Raw genomic sequence first — 24,770 nt, forward strand, 5'->3', positions numbered from 1 at the left:
TACAGTAGTTTCAACGCGAGCAGAGAGCAGGGTTAAATTTACCGTAATAACTGTAACAGCTTTAACACCACGCTAATTCGGGGGGAATTGAATTCCCCCCAGTGTGTTGTATGTTGGACAAGACCATAACCGTTTCTACCAGTACACTAAACTAACAATAACTGCTAAACCTTGGGTATCCACATTCTTATAACATATTGTTAGAACAAAGTAAGTATGCACTGAATAGACATCCCCCGAATTAACGCGGCGTTAAAACTGTTACCGTTATTACGGTAATTTTAACCCGGCTTGCTGCGAGCAAAATGCCAGCGTTGAAACTACAGTATTAACGGTAACGTCACTTTTACCAGTAACACGGCCAACTGAATTCCCTCCATTCAAACGTTCTGTAGAGCTAAAAAGTACTCTGAGCGATTTTCCGCTTTTCATAGGGGCTATCGCGAAACCACAGTAACCTGACTCAAGTCGATACGTTTAAAGGCAGGTGCGCAGAATCGGGCCACCCAGGGGTCTGAGCTCAGTGGAGACAGAGCAACTAATCAAGAGGCTGGTGACGTTTTGGGGCACTAGTGCGTATTCTAGATCTAGAAGTATATCAGCGAGACCAAATCTGATGGTATTTGCAACTAGCATGTCTATTAGTGTACATGTATCGCTCATGACCCATGACGTCATTCACCAGGGCCCACCACTTTTGGAAGACGGGTGAATCCACAACACACTAGATGCGGGCAATGGTAACTATCGCCAGTGTCAGGAAGATAAAAAATTATTATTTGTAAAGTGTTTTGTTGAGGGCGTCTTCTAAGGATATGCCAAAGAGAGAGTGCATAAGGGAGGGGAGGGGGGGCTCCAGGGACAGTATTACACACATTGGCCCATAGCTCCAACCAAAATCATTGGACTTCCGGACAATACCACAGCATGTGCCACAAGGCACTGTCACACAAACCACATTTCGGGCATCTAGTGTCAACTCTGGTCTCCCTGTTTAGGATGGAGCAAAGTACACCCTGTGAAGCACCAAGAAATGTATCTGTTGGAATCTAATATAGGAGGTAGCGTCTCAAAGGCACTTAAGTTCCTGAAGCAAGTTCTGCGACTAAATTAATGGGAGGAGGTTGCATGACCAATCCAAATAATACATAGCATTTAATTATCATCTGTCAGTATGTAACACGTGAATAATGTACGTCTGCTGGACAAGGAAGAAAAGCATGTCTTAAAACCATGCCCTGTTTATATTTTTAGCTTCACCATGTTCACTGCAAACTATACAAACTAGAGGAGTTAAAATAAGTCATGTTGCAGGATGGTTTCCTTTTAAATTGAAAATGTTGATCTTGTTGCAGGGAAGGTCCCTAAGGGTGGGTTCCTCATAAAGGACTGTGGTTCCCAGTTGGTTACAAACATCCGCAAAGACTCTCGCCGAGATTCCTGCTTTGAGCTTGTGTCACCGGGCAACCGCAGCTATGAGGTAATATCCAGTGTTCTGGTAACAAAAGTAAACTGTAATGGAGCGAATACTACCATACACTAATGTTTTTTTGTTTTTTTTGTTTTTTTCATTACAGTTCACAGCTGCCAGTCCAGCAGAGGCCAGGGACTGGGTTGACCAGATACAGTTTTTGGTAAGGGGTAAGTATAATACCTACCTTTTTTGCTTTTTCCCTGTTCTCACAGTCAGGGTTATATAGGATTGCTGGGGGTATATTTACTAAACTGCGGGATTCTAGCTGTCATTTGGTAGAATGTACTAAATAAATGCTAACTAGAATCTGATTAGTTACTATAGGCAACATCTCCATTTTTTTCAAACCCGCAGCTCAGTAAATATACCCCTTGGAAGGGATGCTGTGATGCCAGTTGTGAACCATGCCCCATGTTTTATGGAGTAATGGTTCATGGATTTGTTAAGTGTAACAAGAAATGTGCAGAATATGATAGATCGATGGGGCATGTTCTTCATTGCTGCGCAGCAGCAACTGTACTACAAGACCAAGGCTATGTTTTGTGGGAATAGATGCTTAAATGATCTGGCAGGGGTGGAGACTGCGCTCAATTAATATATGCTGGTGCTGGCACAAACCAGAACTTTACTCCATTTAAATGCAAACCATGCACAACATATATAAATATACACCATTATTTAAATTTTATTTTTTTTTATAAAAAGAACTCACTTGAAATATAGGCATCCAGATGTCCCTTACTTTTAACACATCAATGAGGGTCATACCTGCATTATACTGGGGGGGGGGGAATGTAAAAATGTTATAGTAGGGGTGAGGATTGGTTACTCTTGTGCAAGAAATGGGCATTTCAGTTCCAAAATAGGTAGAAACATTCCTGCATGCCTAGGTGCACAACATACGTAGTGCTGCTCTGTAAGAAGGGAGCACAATCTCACCCCTTGCTGGAATAGAATATAGGTAGATCTATTTCTGTGCCAGGCAGTACTTAAAGGTACATAAACACCAACCTGTGATCTGCCTTGTGTTATTGTGTGTATAGGATCAGGTTAGTTGTTGGGGTACGAGCATGTTTTGTGCTGACAAGCAGGTATTTTGTGAGATGTGCGGACTAGTATACGACGTGCGGACTAGTATACGACGCATGGGCTAGTATACAACGTGCGGGCTAGTATACAACGTGCGGGCTAGTATACAACGTGCGGGCTAGTATACAATGTGCGGGCTAGTATACAATGTGCTGGCTAGTATACAACGTGCGGGCTAGTATATGATGCGTGGGCTAGTATACAATGTGCGGGTTAGTATACAATGTGCGGGTTAGTATACAATGTGCGGGCTAGTATACAATGTGCGGGTTAGTATACAATGTGCGGGCTAGTATACAATGTGCGGGTTAGTATACAATGTGCGGGTTAGTATACAATGTGCGGGCTAGTATACAATGTGCGGGTTAGTATACAATGTGCGGGCTAGTATACAATGTGCTGGCTAGTATACGACATGCGTGGGCTAGTATACAATGTGCGGGCTAGTATACAATGTGCGGGTTAGTATACAATGTGCGGGCTAGTATACAATGTGCGGGCTAGTATACAACGTGCGGGCTAGTATACAACGTGCGGGCTAGTATATGATGCGTGGGCTAGTATACAATGTGCAGGCTAGTATATGATGCGTGGGCTAGTATACAACGTGCGGGCTAGTATACAACGTGCGGGCTAGTATACAACGTGCGGGCTAGCACACCTGTTATTGTCACTCCTTATGAACACCTTTTAGTTCTCATTTTCAGATATAGCTTCATCCTCTATACCCTACGAAGATGATGAGGATTCTTATGATGATGTGAAGAGTTTGACCTCCTCACCTGTGTTACATCCCTCGCCTTTGGAAAGGGGAAACAGCCCTATAGAGGATGATGACATCTACGAAGTGGTTCCAGGTAAGAGGTTACAGCCAGAGGGCATCGTTCATGTCACACATGCTGTCTTGTTCCCAGCTATAGGTTATTTCCTGTGCTCATTGTATGGCTCTTTGTTTTATTATGCTAATGAGCATACACTCTCTGCTGGGGCCATTTCTTGTGTCCCAAGTAGCACAAAAAAAACAACATAATTTCCTCAGCAAGTCATCGTCGTTAATGAAGTTTTACAAAAACAGATACAACCGAGGAAAAATAAAATTTCACAGGTGATAAATTTTTCCAATTTCCCTGGCAGAATTGGATCAGATTGTTAAATTAAGAGTGAAGGTGTCTGTTAGACAGCAAGGAGCGGTGATGGGTAATTTTATAGAGTGGAAAATTGAATCAAATTGCTACATTAAAACCCAGCTCCTGTGAGATTTCTTTGTAGCGCCGTCCACTTTTTCACTGTTCAGAGTCCGTGCACAGCTGTGCTGTAGGCTGCTAGTTTCTGCACTGCTGGTCCTCCTGCCACAACTGGTTGGTGCTTCCTGCCCTGGCTACCAGAGCTATCATTGTACAGGAGGCATGCAGCGCACAGGGGGAGAGATAAAAATGCTCTGTGAGCACAAACAGCAGTTGTGTTGGTGATGTCCACTACTTCAAGATGTCCTGGGTTTAAGAGTCACTCTCTTAGAAACACATATGTTGTAGGTTTCGCCTTGCCGGATAAAGCAAGGATCATTTGTTTATTTCTAAAGCAGCAACGTAGTCTGCAACGTTGTACAACAAAGAGAAACCTCTTAAACATAATTGCATTTAACAAAATTGAGGTCCCCGCAGCCAGAAGAATAAGGACAAATGTGATACGCTGCGAGTGGACAGGAGTAGATGGCAGAGAGTCAAAAGAAGTCACTTAGAGATTAGGTGGTTTTAATGTTTTATGTAGCACATCGTAATTAAAAGATATATGTCCGGGCAGAGGGAGCAGGAAATAAGAATGCAGTATGGTGACATAAAGACACCCTGCTGGGATGTGGTTCGTTTAGAAATTGTCATTCAGTAATCATTTAGTAACATATGGGGGGGGCTTGCCAAATCTCCCTCATAATATTTGGGGAACAGCTCTCTTTAAGCTGCAAGACCAAAACAATTCATCTTAAATATAATGTGCGAGAGATGTTCCACCTGTAACGACTTAGCAGTAAGATCCAGCATTGGGATTACTGTTCTGTTATAACCGAAATGTGCGCTGAGATATATATTGTCATAAAAAGTCATTCTGTGATGCGATTCTAATCAACTGCTTGCTGATGTGATTGCATGCATTACACAAAGACCAAATGTAAGACGGATTCCTATCTTAGTATATTAATCTATCAGAGCTGACCTTCTTTCTGTGCTCGAGACCTTTTGAGCCCTCCTGTCGTCTTGGAGATGAGCTGGAATTCAGCTAGAAGACTGAAGCCATTAATGGCTATAAATGTGGATGAGTACAGAGACTGTCTGCGATTACAACAAAAAAAAAAACCCTTCTCTCTGGAGAGACTTCCCGTAAGGCAGAAAGAAAGTGAGACGGATCACTTTGGAGCCCTCTGGGAGCTGCACAGCAGGACTGGGATACTTTTTACTGGCCTGCTCCATTTGGGGGGGGTAGTATCACTTAGCACAGTGCCAGGAAGACACTCTGCTCAAGCTTCACCTTACCTGGTCACTGGGGAGGGAGCAGGTGCCTACAACAACCAGATCCTGCATCCGCCTGGTGTATGGAGACAATTCTATTAGTATTGTTTTCACCAGGATTCTACATTTTTTTAAATGTGTTTGTATACTTCACACATTATTGCATTACTGCTTGTAAACAATCATTTCCAAAGTAAATATAGCTGGGAATAGTTAAATGAGAATAGGATACTATGGGACTAAATGTCACCAAATAATGTAATAAAGGTTAGTTGATGAACAGGAGAGGGATAATTGAGATATAAAGCTATATGTTTGATACATGGTAAGAAAGGTGGGAAGAAATATATAACTTGTGAGTTGGAATCCCAAGTGGGGTCCCAGAATCTTTTTTTGGGCTGTCCTGATTGTCAAATATGCAATACTTTCCATTTCAAACCACTTCTTTTGGGCTCGGAATAGTGGCACACTGTCAATTGTGACTCCAGCTTGATAAAGGTTAAGCACCACTTCACGACAATCACTGACACAAGACAAATCAGACAGCTTGACTCAATGATGCAGTTGGTGGTTGCAAAATCAGAGGTTATAGGTACCTACAGTACTACCAGTATGTCTCACACCAGTGAATGTGCTCTAGAAGATTTACTACATGAGGAGTAAGAAGCCTACTTCTACAGATGGACAGAGCTCTTATGGCACAGTCACTAATACTTGGGGTTGCAGAACAATGGTACCATGATACTTGAGGACCCAGCTAAAAACAATTCTACAGTACTAGCTTAGGGCATTATAAAGTAATACATATAGATAATATAATAAAGAGGGCAGTATTTGCATGATTGTCTCCGAATTATTTTGGCCCAAAGAGCCAAAATACTTTTAAAAAAAATAAGTGTCAAATAGACAGCAAGAATGAAAATAGTAGTAAGGGGAATATTAGTAGTGCTAATTGTCAATCAGCTGGAGGTGGACATAGTAGAAATTCAAAGTGGGACTATATCAGTATTCTAAGGAAGTATGGCAGATTTTAGTCAAACAGTGGATGTGGTTACTGACATAGAGGGAAGTCAGCTTAACTCATTCAGGTGCCAGTTCAAAATTTGTATACTGTAGCGAATTTGTGCTGTTTTTGATTTCACATAATCATGGTGGGGCATTTATCATGGGATCATAAAATAATCCATAGAACATTATTGTCATGCCTGAGGATCTGTCTGTACCCAGACTGGGTGGTGTCTCTGGAGACAGGCTGGTGGCTTCATACACAAAGCTGGGTGGCCTGATAATGTTACTTTGTATGTAGATGAAAGGGCCGGCACAGGTGGTGATAGGCTAGCAGAGGAGCCCAGGCAGGAACTGGATTGCTGATTCCAGAATGGAACCGGAATGCTGGATGACAGAACTGGAATGATGAAACCGGACTGGAGTTGGAATGCAGACTGCACTGTCTTAGCTGGAACAAATAGGAAAGACTGCTGGAATCAAAGTTGGCGTTTGGAAATACAACGTTGCACTGGCAACAGGTAAGGGCTCCAGGAAGTCCATTTATAGTAGTTGATTATTCCTCATTGGAGACTGCGGTCAGCTGGGCAGACGCAGCACTATGAGTTGCTGAGATGGATCAGGTAACCATATCCAAGATGGTAGCTCCCAGGAACAGGTTTTGGAGGGAAACCTGAAATGGAGGCTGCTATCCCCTGATTGGCTGGGAGGAATCATGTGACTGAATCCAAAGTGGCAGCGCACATTCCCTGATTCTGGAGGGATCTCTGGAGTGGAGACAGACTGGGCAGCATCTTGCAGAGAGATCTGAAACCAGCAGAGCCTGAGGGCCACAGGGACAACCTGGAAAGGCAGCGAAGAGGTAAGTGACAGGACCTGAGAGCCTGGTGTGTGACAATTATACTCAGTAGAACACCCTACTTGCAAATATGGCACTCAATAGAACATCATACCACACTCGGTAGAACATTGTATTCAGACGAACACCATATCACCGGCGGCGAACATTATACTCAGTAGAACACCCTACCACACTCAGTAGAACATTATGCTCAGATGAATACCATATCACACGTGCCATACCTTACTCCGTAGAACACTGTACACCAGTGGATTCCAAACTTTTTCAGTTCAAGGCACCCTTAGGGCCTCCATAAATTTTTCAAGGCACACCTAACCAAAATAATTACCAAGTAGTCCCCCGCCTTGCTTACCACTGGCCCTGGCCGAGGCACCCTTGTGAAATCGCCAAGGCACCCCAGGGAGTCTACGCACACAGTTTGGGAACCTCTGCTGTACACAGTAAATACAACAACATAGTCCATACAAATCCATACTGAAAAGGATGTAATGTGCCACATTATACAATCTTAATTATATTACAGGAATCAGGTGACCATTCTGATCCAACAGGATTGCCATAGCAACAATATAATATTGAGAGACTATTATAGACAGGACTTGCATAGAGAGCTAGGTGGATCCAGATAGAAAGTGTAATAGAAAGATCAAGATGTAGAAATATAGAGACTGATGGAAAAATAGTATAGATAAAATATGAAAAATGCGTAATAAAATGGGAAATGTGTCAACAAGTGCCACAATCCTGTTTCCCTTTGGGAATGATTTGTAAGTTTCAAGAACAGTAAAAGGGGACATTCCCAAGTGCAAGATGAAATGGGGGGGGGGTTTAAACAAAATTTCTCAGTGTAGGGTTTTTGTTTTTTATGAATGTAGAACATTTTTGCCCATTAGGTTTCTAGTAGTCTGTGCATGCACAGTAATTCTGTGCAACCGTTTTTTTATTAATGTTACACATTGAAGGTTTGATCACTCAGTAATATCTTTCCTATGCTTTTCCTACTTTCCGTGTTAGTCTCTCTCTCCTTTTGTTCTGTGTTCTTGTTTTAAAAGTGTGTGTTAAGATTTACTTACAACAAAAGAGATGGGAGGTATTAACCCATTGTGTCACCAGGTGTTAGAAACATTTTAATGGATGTTAAATATGTTGCAGACTTGTGATGAAGACTCTGTATCATCATAAAAGTTATAAATAGAGAGATGCCCATTTAGATTTATGCAGTAAGAATACTATCCTGTCTCTGGTTAGGATTGTCTTGTTCTCTTTATAGCATAAATGCTTTGCAGTTGCATCTATATCTATATGGGGTATACACTTATTTCCAGACAGAAATACACTAGAGATTCGTTACCTGGTATAAGAAGATTAGTGTAGAAATGCTAGTGTATGTAGGAGCTTAATCATTCATTTGGAACCAAAGTAAGCTGCAATATTGTAGGTATTTGGCTGTTGGATTTTAATCCGACTGCTGCATGGGCCTGGCTGCCCCCACTGTAATCCGACTGCTGCATGGGCCTGGCTGCCCCCACTGTAATCCGACTGCTGCATTGGCCTGGCTGCCCCCACTGTAATCCGACTGCTGCATGGGCCTGGCTGCCCCCACTGTAATCCGACTGCTGCATGGGCCTGGCTGCCCCCACTGTAATCCGACTGCTGCATGGGCCTGGCTGCCCCCACTGTAATCCGACTGCTGCATGGGCCTGGCTGCCCCCACTGTAATCCGACTGCTGCCTGGGCCTGGCTGCACGCACTGTAATCCGACTGCTGCATGTGCCTGGCTGCCCCCACTGTAATTCCAACTGCTGCCTGGGCCTGGCTGCCCCCACTGTAATTCCGACTGCTGCATGGGCCTGGCTGCCCCCACTGTAATCTGACTGCTGCATGGGCCTGGCTGCCCCCACTGTAATCCGACTGCTGCGTGCATGGGCCTGGCTGCCCCCACTGTAATCCGACTGCTGCGTGCATGGGCCTGGCTGCCCCCACTGTAATATGACTGCTGCGTGCATGGGCCTGGCTGCCCCCACTGTAATATGACTGCTGTGTGCATGGGCCTGGCTGCCCCCACTGTAATCCGACTGCTGCATGTGCCTGGCTGCCCCCACTGTAATCCGACTGCTGCGTGCATGGGCCTGGCTGCCCCCACTGTAATCCGACTGCTGCGTGCATGGGCCTGGCTGCCCCCACTGTAATCTGACTGCTGCGTGCATGGGCCTGGCTGCCCCCACTGTAATCTGACTGCTGTGTGCATGGGCCTGGCTGCCCCCACTGTAATCCGACTGCTGCATGGGCCTGGCTGCCCCCACTGTAATTCCAACTGCTGCCTGGGCCTGGCTGTCCCCACTGTAATCCGACTGCTGCATGGGCCTGGCTGCCCCCACTGTAATTCCGACTGCTGCATGGGCCTGGCTGCCCCCACTGTAATCCGACTGCTGCATGGGCCCGGCTACCCCCATTGTAATCAGACTGCTGCATAGGCATGATTTATGCATCTTTTGGATGTAAGCTCTTATGAGCAGGGCCCTTTTCCCTCCTGTCTCTATATCTACCCTTCTGCTCCAACTTCACTATAAATGCTATGCCTGGAGCTTCTGCAGTTATGGTATTACTCATTTCTTGTTCTGTACTGTTTTCCCTATATGGTCATTTGTTTGTTTTTGTGCTTATTGTACGGCGCTGCGGAAACTTTGTGGCGCCATATAAATAAATACTAATAATAATTGTAATTAGAATGCTGAATGGAGCTTGCTATCGCACTGTAATGAAACTATTGTTTCCGACTGCTGTGTGCATGGGCCTGGCTGCCCCCACTGTAATCCGACTGCTGCATGGGCCTGGCTGCCCCCACTGTAATCCGACTGCTGCATGGGCCTGGCTGCCCCCACTGTAATTCCGACTGCTGCATGGGCCTGGCTGCCCCCACTGTAATTCCGACTGCTGCCTGGGCCTGGCTGCCCCCACTGTAATTCCGACTGCTGCATGGGCCTGGCTGCACCCACTGTAATCCGACTGCTGCATTGGCCTGGCTGCCCCCATTGTAATTCCGACTGCTGCCTGGGCCTGGCTGCCCCCACTGTAATTCCGACAGCTGCCTGGGCCTGGCTGCCCGCACTGTAATCCGACTGCTGCATGGGCCTGGCTGCCCGCACTGTAATCCGACTGCTGCATGGGCCTGGCTGCCCGCACTGTAATCCGACTGCTGCATGGGCCTGGCTGCCCCCACTGTAATTCCGACTGCTGCATGGGCCTGGCTGCCCCCACTGTAATCCGACTGCTGCATGGGCCTGGCTTCCCCCACTGTAATCCGACTGCTGCATGGGCCTGGCTGCCTCCACTGTAATCCGACTGCTGCATGGGCCTGGCTGCCCCCACTGTAATTCCGACTGCTGCATGGGCCTGGCTGCCCCCACTGTAATTCCGACTGCTGCATGGGCCTGGCTGCCCCCACTGTAATCCGACTGCTGCATGGGCCCGGCTACCCCCATTGTAATCAGACTGCTGCATAGGCATGATTTATGCATCTTTTGGATGTAAGCTCTTATGAGCAGGGCCCTTTTCCCTCCTGTCTCTATATCTACCCTTCTGCTCCAACTTCACTATAAATGCTATGCCTGGAGCTTCTGCAGTTATGGTATTACTCATTTCTTGTTCTGTACTGTTTTCCCTATATGGTCATTTGTTTGTTTTTGTGCTTATTGTACGGCGCTGCGGAAACTTTGTGGCGCCATATAAATAAATACTAATAATAATTGTAATTAGAATGCTGAATGGAGCTTGCTATCGCACTGTAATGAAACTATTGTTTCCGACTGCTGTGTGCATGGGCCTGGCTGCCCCCACTGTAATCCGACTGCTGCATGGGCCTGGCTGCCCCCACTGTAATCCGACTGCTGCATGGGCCTGGCTGCCCCCACTGTAATTCCGACTGCTGCATGGGCCTGGCTGCCCCCACTGTAATTCCGACTGCTGCCTGGGCCTGGCTGCCCCCACTGTAATTCCGACTGCTGCATGGGCCTGGCTGCACCCACTGTAATCCGACTGCTGCATTGGCCTGGCTGCCCCCATTGTAATTCCGACTGCTGCCTGGGCCTGGCTGCCCCCACTGTAATTCCGACAGCTGCCTGGGCCTGGCTGCCCGCACTGTAATCCGACTGCTGCATGGGCCTGGCTGCCCGCACTGTAATCCGACTGCTGCATGGGCCTGGCTGCCCGCACTGTAATCCGACTGCTGCATGGGCCTGGCTGCCCCCACTGTAATTCCGACTGCTGCATGGGCCTGGCTGCCCCCACTGTAATCCGACTGCTGCATGGGCCTGGCTTCCCCCACTGTAATCCGACTGCTGCATGGGCCTGGCTGCCTCCACTGTAATCCGACTGCTGCATGGGCCTGGCTGCCCCCACTGTAATTCCGACTGCTGCATGGGCCTGGCTGCCCCCACTGTAATTCCGACTGCTGCATGGGCCTGGCTGCCCCCACTGTAATTCCGACTGCTGCATGGGCCTGGCTGCCCCCACTGTAATCAGACTGCTGCATAGGCCTGGCTGCCCCCACTGTAATCCGACTGCTGCGTGCATGGGCCTGGCTGCCCCCACTGTAATCCGACTGCTGCGTGCATGGGCCTGGCTGCCCCCACTGTAATCTGACTGCTGCGTGCATGGGCCTGGCTGCCCCCACTGTAATCTGACTGCTGTGTGCATGGGCCTGGCTGCCCCCACTGTAATCCGACTGCTGCATGGGCCTGGCTGCCCCCACTGTAATTCCAACTGCTGCCTGGGCCTGGCTGTCCCCACTGTAATCCGACTGCTGCATGGGCCTGGCTGCCCCCACTGTAATTCCGACTGCTGCATGGGCCTGGCTGCCTCCACTGTAATCCGACTGCTGCATGGGCCCGGCTACCCCCATTGTAATCAGACTGCTGCATAGGCATGATTTATGCATCTTTTGGATGTAAGCTCTTATGAGCAGGGCCCTTTTCCCTCCTGTCTCTATATCTACCCTTCTGCTCCAACTTCACTATAAATGCTATGCCTGGAGCTTCTGCAGTTATGGTATTACTCATTTCTTGTTCTGTACTGTTTTCCCTATATGGTCATTTGTTTGTTTTTGTGCTTATTGTACGGCGCTGCGGAAACTTTGTGGCGCCATATAAATAAATACTAATAATAATTGTAATTAGAGTGCTGAATGGAGCTTGCTATCGCACTGTAATGAAACTATTGTTTCCGACTGCTGTGTGCATGGGCCTGGCTGCCCCCACTGTAATCCGACTGCTGCATGGGCCTGGCTGCCCCCACTGTAATCCGACTGCTGCATGGGCCTGTTTGCCCCCACTGTAATTCCGACTGCTGCATGGGCCTGGCTGCCCCCACTGTAATTCCGACTGCTGCCTGGGCCTGGCTGCCCCCACTGTAATTCCGACTGCTGCATGGGCCTGGCTGCACCCACTGTAATCCGACTGCTGCATTGGCCTGGCTGCCCCCATTGTAATTCCGACTGCTGCCTGGGCCTGGCTGCCCCCACTGTAATTCCGACTGCTGCCTGGGCCTGGCTGCCCGCACTGTAATCCGACTGCTGCATGGGCCTGGCTGCCCCCACTGTAATTCCGACTGCTGCATGGGCCTGGCTGCCCCCACTGTAATCCGACTGCTGCATGGGCCTGGCTTCCCCCACTGTAATCCGACTGCTGCATGGGCCTGGCTGCCTCCACTGTAATCCGACTGCTGCATGGGCCTGGCTGCCCCCACTGTAATTCCGACTGCTGCATGGGCCTGGCTGCCCCCACTGTAATTCCGACTGCTGCATGGGCCTGGCTGCCCCCACTGTAATTCCGACTGCTGCATGGGCCTGGCTGCCCCCACTGTAATCCGACTGCTGCATGGGCCTGGCTGCCCCCACTGTAATCAGACTGCTGCATAGGCATGATTTATGCATCTTTTGGATGTAAGCTCTTATGAGCAGGGCCCTTTTCCCTCCTGTCTCTATATCTACCCTTCTGCTCCAACTTCACTATAAATGCTATGCCTGGAGCTTCTGCAGTTATGGTATTACTCATTTCTTGTTCTGTACTGTTTTCCCTATATGGTCATTTGTTTGTTTTTGTGCTTATTGTACGGCTCTGCGGAAACTTTGTGGCGCCATATAAATAAATACTAATAATAATTGTAATTAGAATGCTGAATGGAGCTTGCTATCGCACTGTAATGAAACTATTGTTTCCGACTGCTGTGTGCATGGGCCTGGCTGCCCCCACTGTAATCCGACTGCTGCATGGGCCTGGCTGCCCCCACTGTAATCCGACTGCTGCATGGGCCTGGCTGCCCCCACTGTAATTCCGACTGCTGCATGGGCCTGGCTGCCCCCACTGTAATTCCAACTGCTGCCTGGGCCTGGCTGCCCCCACTGTAATTCCGACTGCTGCATGGGCCTGGCTGCCTCCACTGTAATCCGACTGCTGCATGGGCCTGGCTGCCCCCACTGTAATTCCGACTGCTGCATGGGCCTGGCTGCCCCCACTGTAATTCCGACTGCTGCATGGGCCTGGCTGCCCCCACTGTAATTCCGACTGCTGCATGGGCCTGGCTGCCCCCACTGTAATCCGACTGCTGCATGGGCCTGGCTGCCCCCACTGTAATCAGACTGCTGCATAGGCATGATTTATGCATCTTTTGGATGTAAGCTCTTATGAGCAGGGCCCTTTTCCCTCCTGTCTCTATATCTACCCTTCTGCTCCAACTTCACTATAAATGCTATGCCTGGAGCTTCTGCAGTTATGGTATTACTCATTTCTTGTTCTGTACTGTTTTCCCTATATGGTCATTTGTTTGTTTTTGTGCTTATTGTACGGCTCTGCGGAAACTTTGTGGCGCCATATAAATAAATACTAATAATAATTGTAATTAGAATGCTGAATGGAGCTTGCTATCGCACTGTAATGAAACTATTGTTTGGACCTGGTAATATGTACAAGATACTATTACCACAGAGTGGTGCCAACGTGTGCGTACAGTATATGAGTAGTATTTGTGTGTGTCATGGCAGGTTGTCATTGTGTACAAATAGTATGTGTGCAGTATTTGTGTATACCGCAGTCTAGTGTCACTATGTACATGCAGTATAATTTTTCTTTCATTTGAATGCAGATGTTGAGGAAAACAGTTTTTAATTTGTACCAGGTGTTAAAACATACTCTGCCAGTGGATGCCCCTATTCACTGGGCCAAATCTAGGTGTTTCCATGCAGTGCATGTGACTTTTGAGAAGGGAACATTAAGAAATCTCTCCCGACAGCACAAGAGGATATCATGTTCCAGACAGACTGGTACAGGAGCGGATGTTTGTGTAGAAGAGAGAGCACTGGGACCTGCAGGTTCCTGCAGTGCCATTTACATTAGACCAGGAAAACAGGCAGACGTTCATTTAGAACAGTCATTGCAGAATTCTTTATTAGATCCTCTGAACAAGAGTTATGCTTCTCAAACTAGTCTGGCCAATCGGTGTTATTCACCATCAAGGTTGGCAGCGTGTTTGCCATTTTTTGTGTTCATGTGTTTTTGGATGGTGCTGGAATCCACTGTCTGTACCATACTCCTGCAAAACTAGTTTTCTGAGTTACACATGAAGTGCAAAATTCCTATACTGAATCCCATCCATTGTGATTTTTCCACTGACATGTCAATTTAACTGTGTAATGTGCATATTGCAATTTGTATTGCTATGTATGTTACATTGAAAGTCTACAAGGCAGATGAAGTGACTTAATACTGAATGGAAATAGGACAAGGAGTACCCACCTTTTCTCTGTACTGCCAGTACATTTACTTTGTTGTTTTTATAAATGCAGAAAATGAGTGAAGCCACTTTCAATAATTTATCTTCAAATCAATGTGAATGAGTTTGTGTCTGGCGGGCGCAATTCTCCGCAATCAAGTCTGATTTATTTAGGAGAGATGTTTCTCTCTAATGGGGGCAGAGCTGCCGATGCACTGACCCTCCTGCATGTGGCCCAATTTGTGTCTTACAAAAAACTGACCTAATTATCATTGATTGTGCTGGTTAGCAAGAGACAGCAGTTCATAGGCATTAGAGTTGAGGTGGGCTGTTGTCCAGGAAGGAGACCCGCAGTGCTTTGTTTTCTGAGCCTGTCCCTAGCCCATATAACATTCTCATTATTGAAATGTACAGTATGCCATCTCTGGGAATTGTGTAAACACCCTTTATAATCTGAGCAGAAAGAAACAAATTCTCTCTGTTTATCTGTCAAATATATTTTGAAATACTTATCTGAGATATATCCAGCTTTGATAAGGTCATTGTTATGGGGGGGTAACTTTTTTCCCAATATGCAAACCAACGTTCTATAAAAAGTCTATTGAAAATATGCTGTATGTTATTTTACACTACCTGCTTAGCCATATAAAGAATACATACTTTAAGGGATGTTTCTAAAAAATCATATTAGTCAGTGGAAACAATTGTAAGCTTGCTTTGTGCTTGACAGACTTATAACATTATGTACACTGCCGCTATAAATTGTACATCCGTGTGTGTGTGTGTGTGAGTATATATATGTATGTGTGTGTATGTGTATATATATATATATATATATATATATATATATATATATATATATATATATATGTATATATGTATATGTCTCTAATCTCTGGTCCTGACCTTACTTGTGTGCTTTTTTGGTTCAAAAATGTTTCCCCAACCAGCCAGACATTAAATTAATAGCATACACATTTAATAAATATACCTATTACCCCCTGAACTTACCTGACATTAAATTAATAGTATTCACTTTTAATAAATAAACCTACCCCCCTACCCCAAACAGCCCCAACATTAAGTGATTAATACTCACGTTTAATACATTGCACTCCTCCCCAAACTCTGCCTCACATTCAAATAATACCCCCCACACCATGAGGCTACTATTATTTTATATAGCCCCTACCAATAAATTAATAGTTCTCACTATTAAATGATTAAACACTACCCTCATCGCACTATTAAATTAATAAACAACCAAGGTATGCGGTGGTGTGTCCGAGTCTGCCACAAAAACACTCATGCACAAAGTATATATTTATAAAATGTTTATTCTAACATATAAAAAACCATAATAGGTACAACCAATGAGGACTATAATCTGTGCCAAAACAATTGGTAGCGAGGTAGGTGCACCTACACGTTTAACCAGATATTATATGTACCAGTCCAGCAACTGTATAAAAACCGTTCCACTCTAATATTATAGAGATTGCAATATATTTTTCACGAAATTTCCAAACCCTATCAGGGAATTTAAATGGAGAATAAAGTGATGTGTTTGGGAGGTCCAACTCCGGAATAACTGATGAAATCCAATACGAAATGTCAAAAGGTAACAAAGGTCTCTTACCAATTCTGGCGATGTATTATAGGACCAGTACCTTATTCTGTACTATGTACTGTGTAACCGACATGGATCCTCCTCCTCTAGATGCAGAAAATATACGGAGCTCTATGGATAGCTCTTGTTCTCACCACATGAACTCCAAACACCAGCGCGTGGTCACGCTAGTGACCGACGTCATAGAAGTGCGTCCCCGTCTCCTCCGGGACTCCTCGGGACTCTTCAAAAGTATAAAGTTGAACGGTGGTAGAAAGATGCACTGGTATAGGCACTAGACTGTAGTCCACAAGAATGGTTAAAACAATTGCTGTTCATCTGACGCGTTTCATCCCCATATAGGCGATTTCCTCAGAGAGATTAAATTAATAGCCTACACCCCCACCCACATTACATTAACTGCCCTCACACTCACCACACTTACCTTCTATTTGGCACTGTAGAGGCAGATTCTTCTATCTGCCTCTCCTCCTGTCTGCATGGCGCATATGTAGGATGGCACACATGTCGATTTGTGGTCCTTTCACATGTGACATGATGTCAGCAGAGGAGACCGAAAGATGGGATGGGAGGAATGGATCAGGACAATCCGCGGCTGCATATAGTAAGGTGGTTGGTCCTGGGGTATAGGGCCCAGCCACCACAAAGCATACTGTGCTCCATCCCAGGATTCAGGTGGTTGTGGAGGTTTTCAGGTATCTGGACAATAGCCCCACCCGTGTGTGTGCCTGCTTTCCCAAGCCCACTCTGCACCTGTCATAGTACCCACTCTGCACCTGTCATAGTACGTAGTAGTGTGATGAAACGAGTTTGATAATACCATAACCAGCCTGTCCCTCGTTTCTCACAAAATGTGGATTATAGCATGTACTTTTTATAGCCCTTGCTTTTGTTTCCCAGCTCTGCAGTGACTAATTACATGTGGATAAGGGGACATTGTAGCTCATTGTAAATATGTATATTGTTTATTATATATTGATGATGTGGCAGTGAGGTTGTTATTCATTGTACTTCAAGTGAAGCCAGGGGGGTTATGGGTAGGGATCAGGTTGCAGGATACAGGTCAGGGGGAAGGCCAATTAGTATCCAATGTTCTCAACATGACTAGTTAAGACATTGTGTCTAGAGACCAGCAGGGGACCTTCCGTGGAAGTACAGCTCATCTCCACTCCCCCTCCAACCCCCTGATACAACACCCACCAATGGTTCAGAAGGATAGACCCAGGGGTTTGCCGAAGGAGGGGAAGGGACTGTGGAAATTTGACCCTAGATATAAGGAGCGAATCCAGGGGGGAAGGTGATAATCTGGGAATGGGAGCTGTGGGGTGGCTGGTTTTTAGAGTTTGCGTTCTCTACCAGTGGAATACATCAGTAAATCCACGGGTCGTCAAGTCCGGACAGCCAGGTGACTATAACTCCTAAAGCTAGGGGGGTAAGGGACAGATAATGTGGGAAACATGCCTGGCATTTATTTACTGTGTATTTAATAATCTAGTGATTGTTTTTGTTACAATAAATGTTTTATTTCACTTTCTAACTGCATTTGCCTGAGTGACTATATGAACCTTAGAAGGCACTGGGTAGGCTTCCCTGGCATAGTAAGACATCCCTGGGTGGCCAGCCAGCATGAAGTGGGTAGAATTGGACCAGAAAACTTGGTATCTTCAGAAGTAGTATTAGAGTTTTACTTTCACTTATAACAAAAATGTATTAAACAAAACAAGAACAAGGACAGAATGTATTAAAATAGTAAGAAAATGATTGTTCACACGCAGCTTGCTGTGAACATTATATTGGAAGTCACAGAGGAATTCTGTGCTCTGTATAAAAGCAATCTGTAGCCTCATGTTTTTATATGGGTATTTAATGTGGTGACTTTTAAGATCCTTATGTTACAAAGCAAGTGGTGCATTATACTCTATATGTTTCATTGTTTGCATTAGAATTTTAGAAAACTGCTATAGACATAAAAGGTATACCATACTCAATTTAAACCCGTCAATTATTTGAAAGTCTTTTTATTATGCTTCCCAGTGAGGGATACAAATACAAGGCCTTTAATTGGCCCCTCAAGTTGTGTAGCACTATACTCATGATGTAGGTTAATTGGCTGCTGACTAAAATGGACCCTAGAGTATTTGTGCTAGTATGTTAGGGAATTGAGAGTGTAAGATCAGTCTTGACTACTGCAACCTCCTGCTATTTGGCGTTCCTGACACCCATATTTTCACACTTCCAATCCATCCTTGCTGCTACAAGACTGATCTTACTCTCACCGCTCCACATCTGCTGCACCACTTTGCAAATCCCTACACTGGCTCCTTGTGTCCTCCAGAATCAAATTCAAATTACCCACCCTTACCTACAAAGCCCTCAACAACACTATCCCTGCATATATCTCAAATCTCATATCAAAATACTCTCCCTCCCGTCCTCTTAGATCTACCTTGTCTTGTCTCTGGTAACCACTTCTCACTCCCGCCTACAGGACTTCTCCCGTGTTGCTCCCCTCTTATGGAATTCCCTACCATGCCCACTCAGGCTTTCCCACAGCCTTCAAATCTTTAAATGCTCTTAGAAAACCTATCTCTCTTTTAGAGGTGACCTTATCCTCGATAACACTATTCACACTAATACACCCTCACAGCAGTCCCAATCTCCTCTCTGAGCCACACTCGCTCCTCTTGTTTCATCTGTACCCTCTTCCACTTAAAATATAAGCTCTCTAATGAGCAGGGTCCTTCATACCCTTTGTTTTCATGCCTGCATTTATTATGTCTACCTTGTATGTCCCTGTTTTATGTATGTCCTGCTTTCCCTACTGTATGGCGCTGCGGACCACTGTGGCGCCTTACAAATCTGCAATAATAATAATAATAAGCTCCAGTTGGGCACACTGTACAGTGCTGCACAATATAGTGGTGCTATATAAATAAACAATAATATTAATAATAGGTGCATGAGTAGGAAGGGAATTTGCTGACCTAGCACCTTGATGTCCCTCATGCCTGGAAAATCAGAGTTGACTGAAAAAACACAACTCTTAAATAATGGGAAAAAAAATCTCTCCAACTTGAGAGTATCCTTTAACAAGATGAAACAAATCATTGATTTCAGTATTACTCCAGTGTAACGTACCTTGAAGTGTGTTGTCCTGGTAGCACATTTACATGTGGCAGATGAGTTGTGACCTCCTTGTATTATAATTATAGTGCTTTCACATATGATCCTGGTTTTACTGGGTTTTGTTGTTTCTTTATGGTAAATATGCTTCAGGGAGCTGGTGATGGTGGTTGATTCCTATTCTAGATATTAATACTTTGTTTTATTACAGGTGAGGAGGAGGACTTGGCAGAGTTCAAAGGAACAAATTATGACATGAAATCAGGTATGGAAAAATATCCTATACATCACATAGCAATACATTTAAAGATATCAGTAAAAATATAAAAAATAGATTATGGCATTAATGTTGGAAATATCTTCTACAGTCAGCTTCTGCTCTGGCCTGCTCACCATTGCAAAACAGCTGTTCCTGTAAAGCTAATTGTAGGAAACCTTTCAATGCTTGTGAAAGAAACATTGGTTCACTGCAACCGTGGTGCTCTCAGTAGTCCGTGGTTATTTACCTGAACTGACCAAAGCAAAAACCTCAGATTTTGGTCTTCACATGTGCAAACCCCTATAATCCAGATCCTCATGTTTTCTTTTTTTTGCAGTGTCCACATTTATGTTAATTTGTAAATTATTAGGTTACTAGCCTCTCTCTCTGGATGCACAGAACATTGCCCTCTTGACAGATATATATTGATTAATTCTGAATAGTATCGGATTCTTAGAAATCAGCAATAGCTTCCAAGCTAGATTTATTTACACCCTTTACTTCCTGGGTATTTGGAGATTGTGATGGAACACCACATTACATGTCATAAAGTAATGCATTTATCTTGTAGAATGCCAGTTTGCAAAGGTCATAATTATTACCTTGTTACAAGAATTATCATACCCATAGAGCAGTGGTTCCCAAATCCAGTCCTCAAGCCGCCCCTACCCCCCCCCCCCCCGCCCCTAATATTTTCGGTTTTGAGGATACCCATGTTTGTGCGCAGGTGGTTAACTTAAAATGATCGAGGTACTAATTAATTCTCCTGTATTTCAAACATGAATATTCTTAAAACCTGGACAGTTAAGGGGTGCTTGAAAACCACAGTTGGCAAACACTGCCATAGAGTGTTGAAGTGCTTCCTTCTTAGGATTGACTATTATGAGCAAAAAGCAGAGTGGCTTCCTGATCTTTACACTCCCTGGCTTCCGACAGCCGTATCCTGGACAGGTCGGAGTACACCACTCCCTTATACTTCCCATGTCTGATCACAAAGACCAACGAGTACATGAGAAATATATGCAGCTCACTGTTCCATTGCTTATTAGTATTTTGTGCTTGTGGGTGTGTGCTTCAGGGTGGGAGTTTTTATTGCTTCAGGGTGGGAGTTTTTATTGCTTCAGGGTGGGAGTTTTTATTGCTTCAGGGTGGGAGCTTTTAATGCTTCAGGGTGGGAGCTTTTATTGCTTCAGGGTGGGAGCTTTTATTGCTTCAGGGTGGGAGCTTTTATTGCTTCAGGGTGGGAGCTTTTATTGCTTCAGGGTGGGAGCTTTTATTGCTTCAGGGTGGGAGCTTTTATTGCTTCAGGGTTGGAGCTTTTATTGCTTCAGGGTGGGAGCTTTTATTGCTTCAGGGTGGGAGCTTTTATTGCTACAGAGGGGAGTGGGGAAATGTGTCGCTACAGAGTGTGGGGAAATGTGTCGCTACAGAGTGGGTTGAAATGTGTCGCTACAGAGTGGGGGGAAATGTGTCGCTACAGAGTGGGTTGAAATGTGTCGCTACAGAGTGGGTTGAAATGTGTCGCTACAGAGTGGGTTGAAATGTGTCGCTACAGAGTGGGGGGAAATGTGTCGCTACATAGTAGGTTGAAATGTGTCGCTACAGGGTGGGGGGGAATGTGTCGCTACAGGGTGGGGGGGAATGTGTCGCTACAGGGTGGGGGGGAGTGTGTCGCTACAGGGTGGGGGGAGGACATGTGTCGCTACAGGGTGTGGGGAGGACATGTGTGCCTAAAGGGTGGGGGGGGAATGTGTGGCTACAGGGTTGGGGGAGGACATGTGTCGCTACAGGGTGGGGGGAGGACATGTGTCGCTACAGGGTGGGGGGAGGACATGTGTGGCTAAAGGGTGGGGGGGGGACATGTGTGGCTACAGGGTGGGGGGGGGGGGACATGTGTCAATACAAAGGTGATTGGGGAAAAGTGTTCCTACCGAGGCGATCCTGGAGGAACAGTGTTGGTATAAAAGGGACGGGTGGGAATGTGTTATTACAGCAGTGAGAGTGGAATGTGTTATAGGTGAGGAGGTTGGGGATGTGATTCTACAGTGGTGAAGGGGTAATGTGTTATAGAGGAGGAAGGGATCTGTTACTACCAAGGTGATGGTAAAGGGAATGTGTTACGTGAGAGGGTAATGTAGTGGGGGGGGATGTGTTACTACAGTGATGAAGGGGAAATGTGTTACATGGAGAGATGATATGGCATTACAGATGTGAGGCTGTATGTGTTACTACAGAGTTATATGGCTTGCTCCCTATGTGATGTGGCACACTCAGTACATGGGATGACAGCTCTTCCGCTGGTGGCACACTGCTGATTTGCGGTGCTGCACACAGATCTATCGTCATGCAAACTTTTTATGTTGAGAGGAATGACATAACTTCAGAGAGTTTCCTCTTTTGATGTAGAACATTCTACATATTTTACATTTTTAAGCAACTTAAGTGTTTAGGGTGATCCCTTGAAACGACCACAAAATGTTGTGCACCCCTGGTCTATCTGATCACGTACAATGTTTGAATGTAGTGAGATGGCCTTATGTTGTGAGGGTTTTACTTACAGTGTGATGCCTAAGGGATTATTCCATTCAGATTTGGAGAACTCTTGTTACTTCTCCGATATAATGTTGGGCTTGAAGGAAAGTGAAAATGGGCATTAGACTTCACGTTTTCATATTGTTTGAGCATAAGTATATGGTATCTTTGAATATCAGGCAATTGACAGAGTTTAATGCCTCCTTTGTCCCAAATTGTGAAGGGTATGTCATCATATCATCTTGGAATTCTTAGAAGGCTTTTTATAATAAGGGTAACTAGAAGGCATTCATGTGTACATAGAAATGGGTTATTTAGGATATGCTGTGGGGTTTCTTGGTCGTGTTGGTGCAGAAATTATATTAAGCCGGTGTTTGTGCAGAAGTGTTTTTTGAAGGCGACAAGGCCATAGTTGTCTTGGCCACGTAGCAGTCACTTAGTTATCATTCTAGGACAACTTGATTATAATAGGTTATATTCAGGAGGTTGCGCTAATATGGGTCTTTTACCTAGCCAAATGAAATTGTAGAATATATTATTAGTAAGCTCTGTGTGCGTGATAAGTAATGGTAGGGCTTGGTTGAAATGCATTAGTTTAGGGAATGAAATCATTTTGATTAGCTTTGCTCTACCTGTGTATGAAGCTGGAGACGGTAGGGCTCATGTAGAGTTGGGAGCATTTGCAGTAAAAGACGCACACAAAAAGTGCATATTGACGTGCATATGTTCAGTCGGGTGCTATACGACACTAGCATTTGCATTAAGTGTACATCCAGAGTAACTAGTTTGTATTCTTTTGCCCCCGATTGCATAGAGATGTGACTTGACAGTGTTAGTAGTAAATGTGAAAGGCACATTACTATATTTGTACACAAGAAATGTTAATCCATGACCACAACTTGATCTAATATCTGCTAATTATTTAAGTACTATCGGTTGGAAGGGTCAATACGCCGACAGGCAATCAGAAGCTGCAATATTGTGCTGCTGGTAGTCATGATCAGTATTGCATGTCATTGCACCAGCCCCCCAGCATCCATAAGAGAGATGCCTTTTGACAGACTTCAAAATCTTGATACCAACGTTTGTGTACTTTTTTTGGTGCACATTTGCAGTATGGAAAGAAATATGTTACAGAAAAAGATAGATGTATGCCCGACTCTGTATGAGCCCCAATGTGTGCTATAGCACCATGTCATTTATTTCCTTAATGATGATTAGGTTGTGGCTCAATTGTTGGGAAACCCAGTTAATTAATAGCATTTTCGTCCCACTTGATTGGAATATCCCTGACCCAGGGGTTATATGTGCATTCCTTATAGTGAAACAGGTGCAGATTTATCCAGGTGATGGTTGTTTGTTATCATCCTCGCTTTATAAAAAACCAACATCTTACGCACCGTTGTATATTAAGGGGATCAGAAAAGGATACATACAATGACAGGAACAAGATAAAGACAACCCTGCTGAAATGACTTTATAATCTGAGAGATGTGGGGAACATTTGATGCATAGGGGAGTGGAATAACAATATTAGCTGTTGGTGAGGAAAGTGTATGTTGCTACTGCAGGCATAAGCATCATCAGCCACCAATTTTAAAGCAACCATCAGTGATTGGCATTTGTGTGTCTACAGGTGTGGTACAGTTGGATGAGGAGAGACATTGGAAGTTGGAGACCTTATAGATTCAGTAATCATTGTAGAAATCGTTAGACAGCTGCTGGCATACATGACTGTCTTTCACCATTTACATTAACCAAAGCTCCTTGTTCTGGCTCGGGAGAAGGCTGTGTGCCTGGTATATTTGTTTAGCACCATTTTTGTTGCTGAACACAGAGGCAGGACACTAATTCCACATGCTGTAAAGGAGACTGGATCACCAAAGGAGGATCAAAGATGGTAACAACAAGGCAGGGGCGGATTTAGAAAACTGGTGTACCCGAGGCGATTTAGGGGGGGGGGGGGGATTTAGGCCCCGCCCCTTTCTAGCATCTTGGGCTGCCGACGGCTGCACACTATGTGCAGGTCCGTCCAGCCGTGACAGGCAGGGACAGTGTGCTGCTCTGATTGTGTTTTAAACACAGTCAGAGCAGCCGGGCAGCACACTGTCTCTGCCTGTCACGGCTGGACGGACCTGCACATACTGTGCAGCCATCGGCAGCAAGTGTCTGCTGTCTGCTAGGGAAGGGGGGGGGGCGCCCCCCCCCCCCCCCCCCCCTGGATCCGCCACTGCAACAAGGACAGTGAAACTCACTGGGTCCAACAGCTGAAATGAGAAAGTATTCCAGTAGATCTCTGAAATAACCCCTTCCATGCTGTGATGACATTCCTCGGTAGAACTATGTAATTTGCTACTGCCTTCATAAATGTTTAACTGTTCTATATTTGTAAGAAGATAATTATGTTGGAGGTAGTGCAGAGAGTTGATCTAAAGTACATCCATCTCTGCCATCCACATGCTAAGCTAGCCAAGAAATACAATGTTTGATACATTCCTCTAGCAATTCACGGTAAGAGAGATAGCTTTGGG

The 24,770-nt window shown here is 45.2% G+C and overlaps 1 protein-coding gene across 1 annotated transcript in view; it reads left to right on the plus strand.

Annotated features, from left to right (window-relative positions):
* The window catches only part of SKAP1 (src kinase associated phosphoprotein 1), a 260,926-nt gene that overhangs the window by 188,284 nt on the left and 47,872 nt on the right, over positions 1–24,770 (plus strand). Inside the window, exons 7-10 of the mRNA XM_075176982.1 lie at positions 1,356–1,480; positions 1,578–1,641; positions 3,271–3,420; positions 19,660–19,713. Of these exons, the coding sequence (XP_075033083.1) occupies positions 1,356–1,480; positions 1,578–1,641; positions 3,271–3,420; positions 19,660–19,713 (393 nt within the window). The remainder of the gene's footprint in view (positions 1–1,355; positions 1,481–1,577; positions 1,642–3,270; positions 3,421–19,659; positions 19,714–24,770) is intronic.

This window comes from Mixophyes fleayi, chromosome 6 (genome assembly GCF_038048845.1).
Source record: "Mixophyes fleayi isolate aMixFle1 chromosome 6, aMixFle1.hap1, whole genome shotgun sequence".
Taxonomy (NCBI): domain Eukaryota; kingdom Metazoa; phylum Chordata; class Amphibia; order Anura; family Limnodynastidae; genus Mixophyes; species Mixophyes fleayi.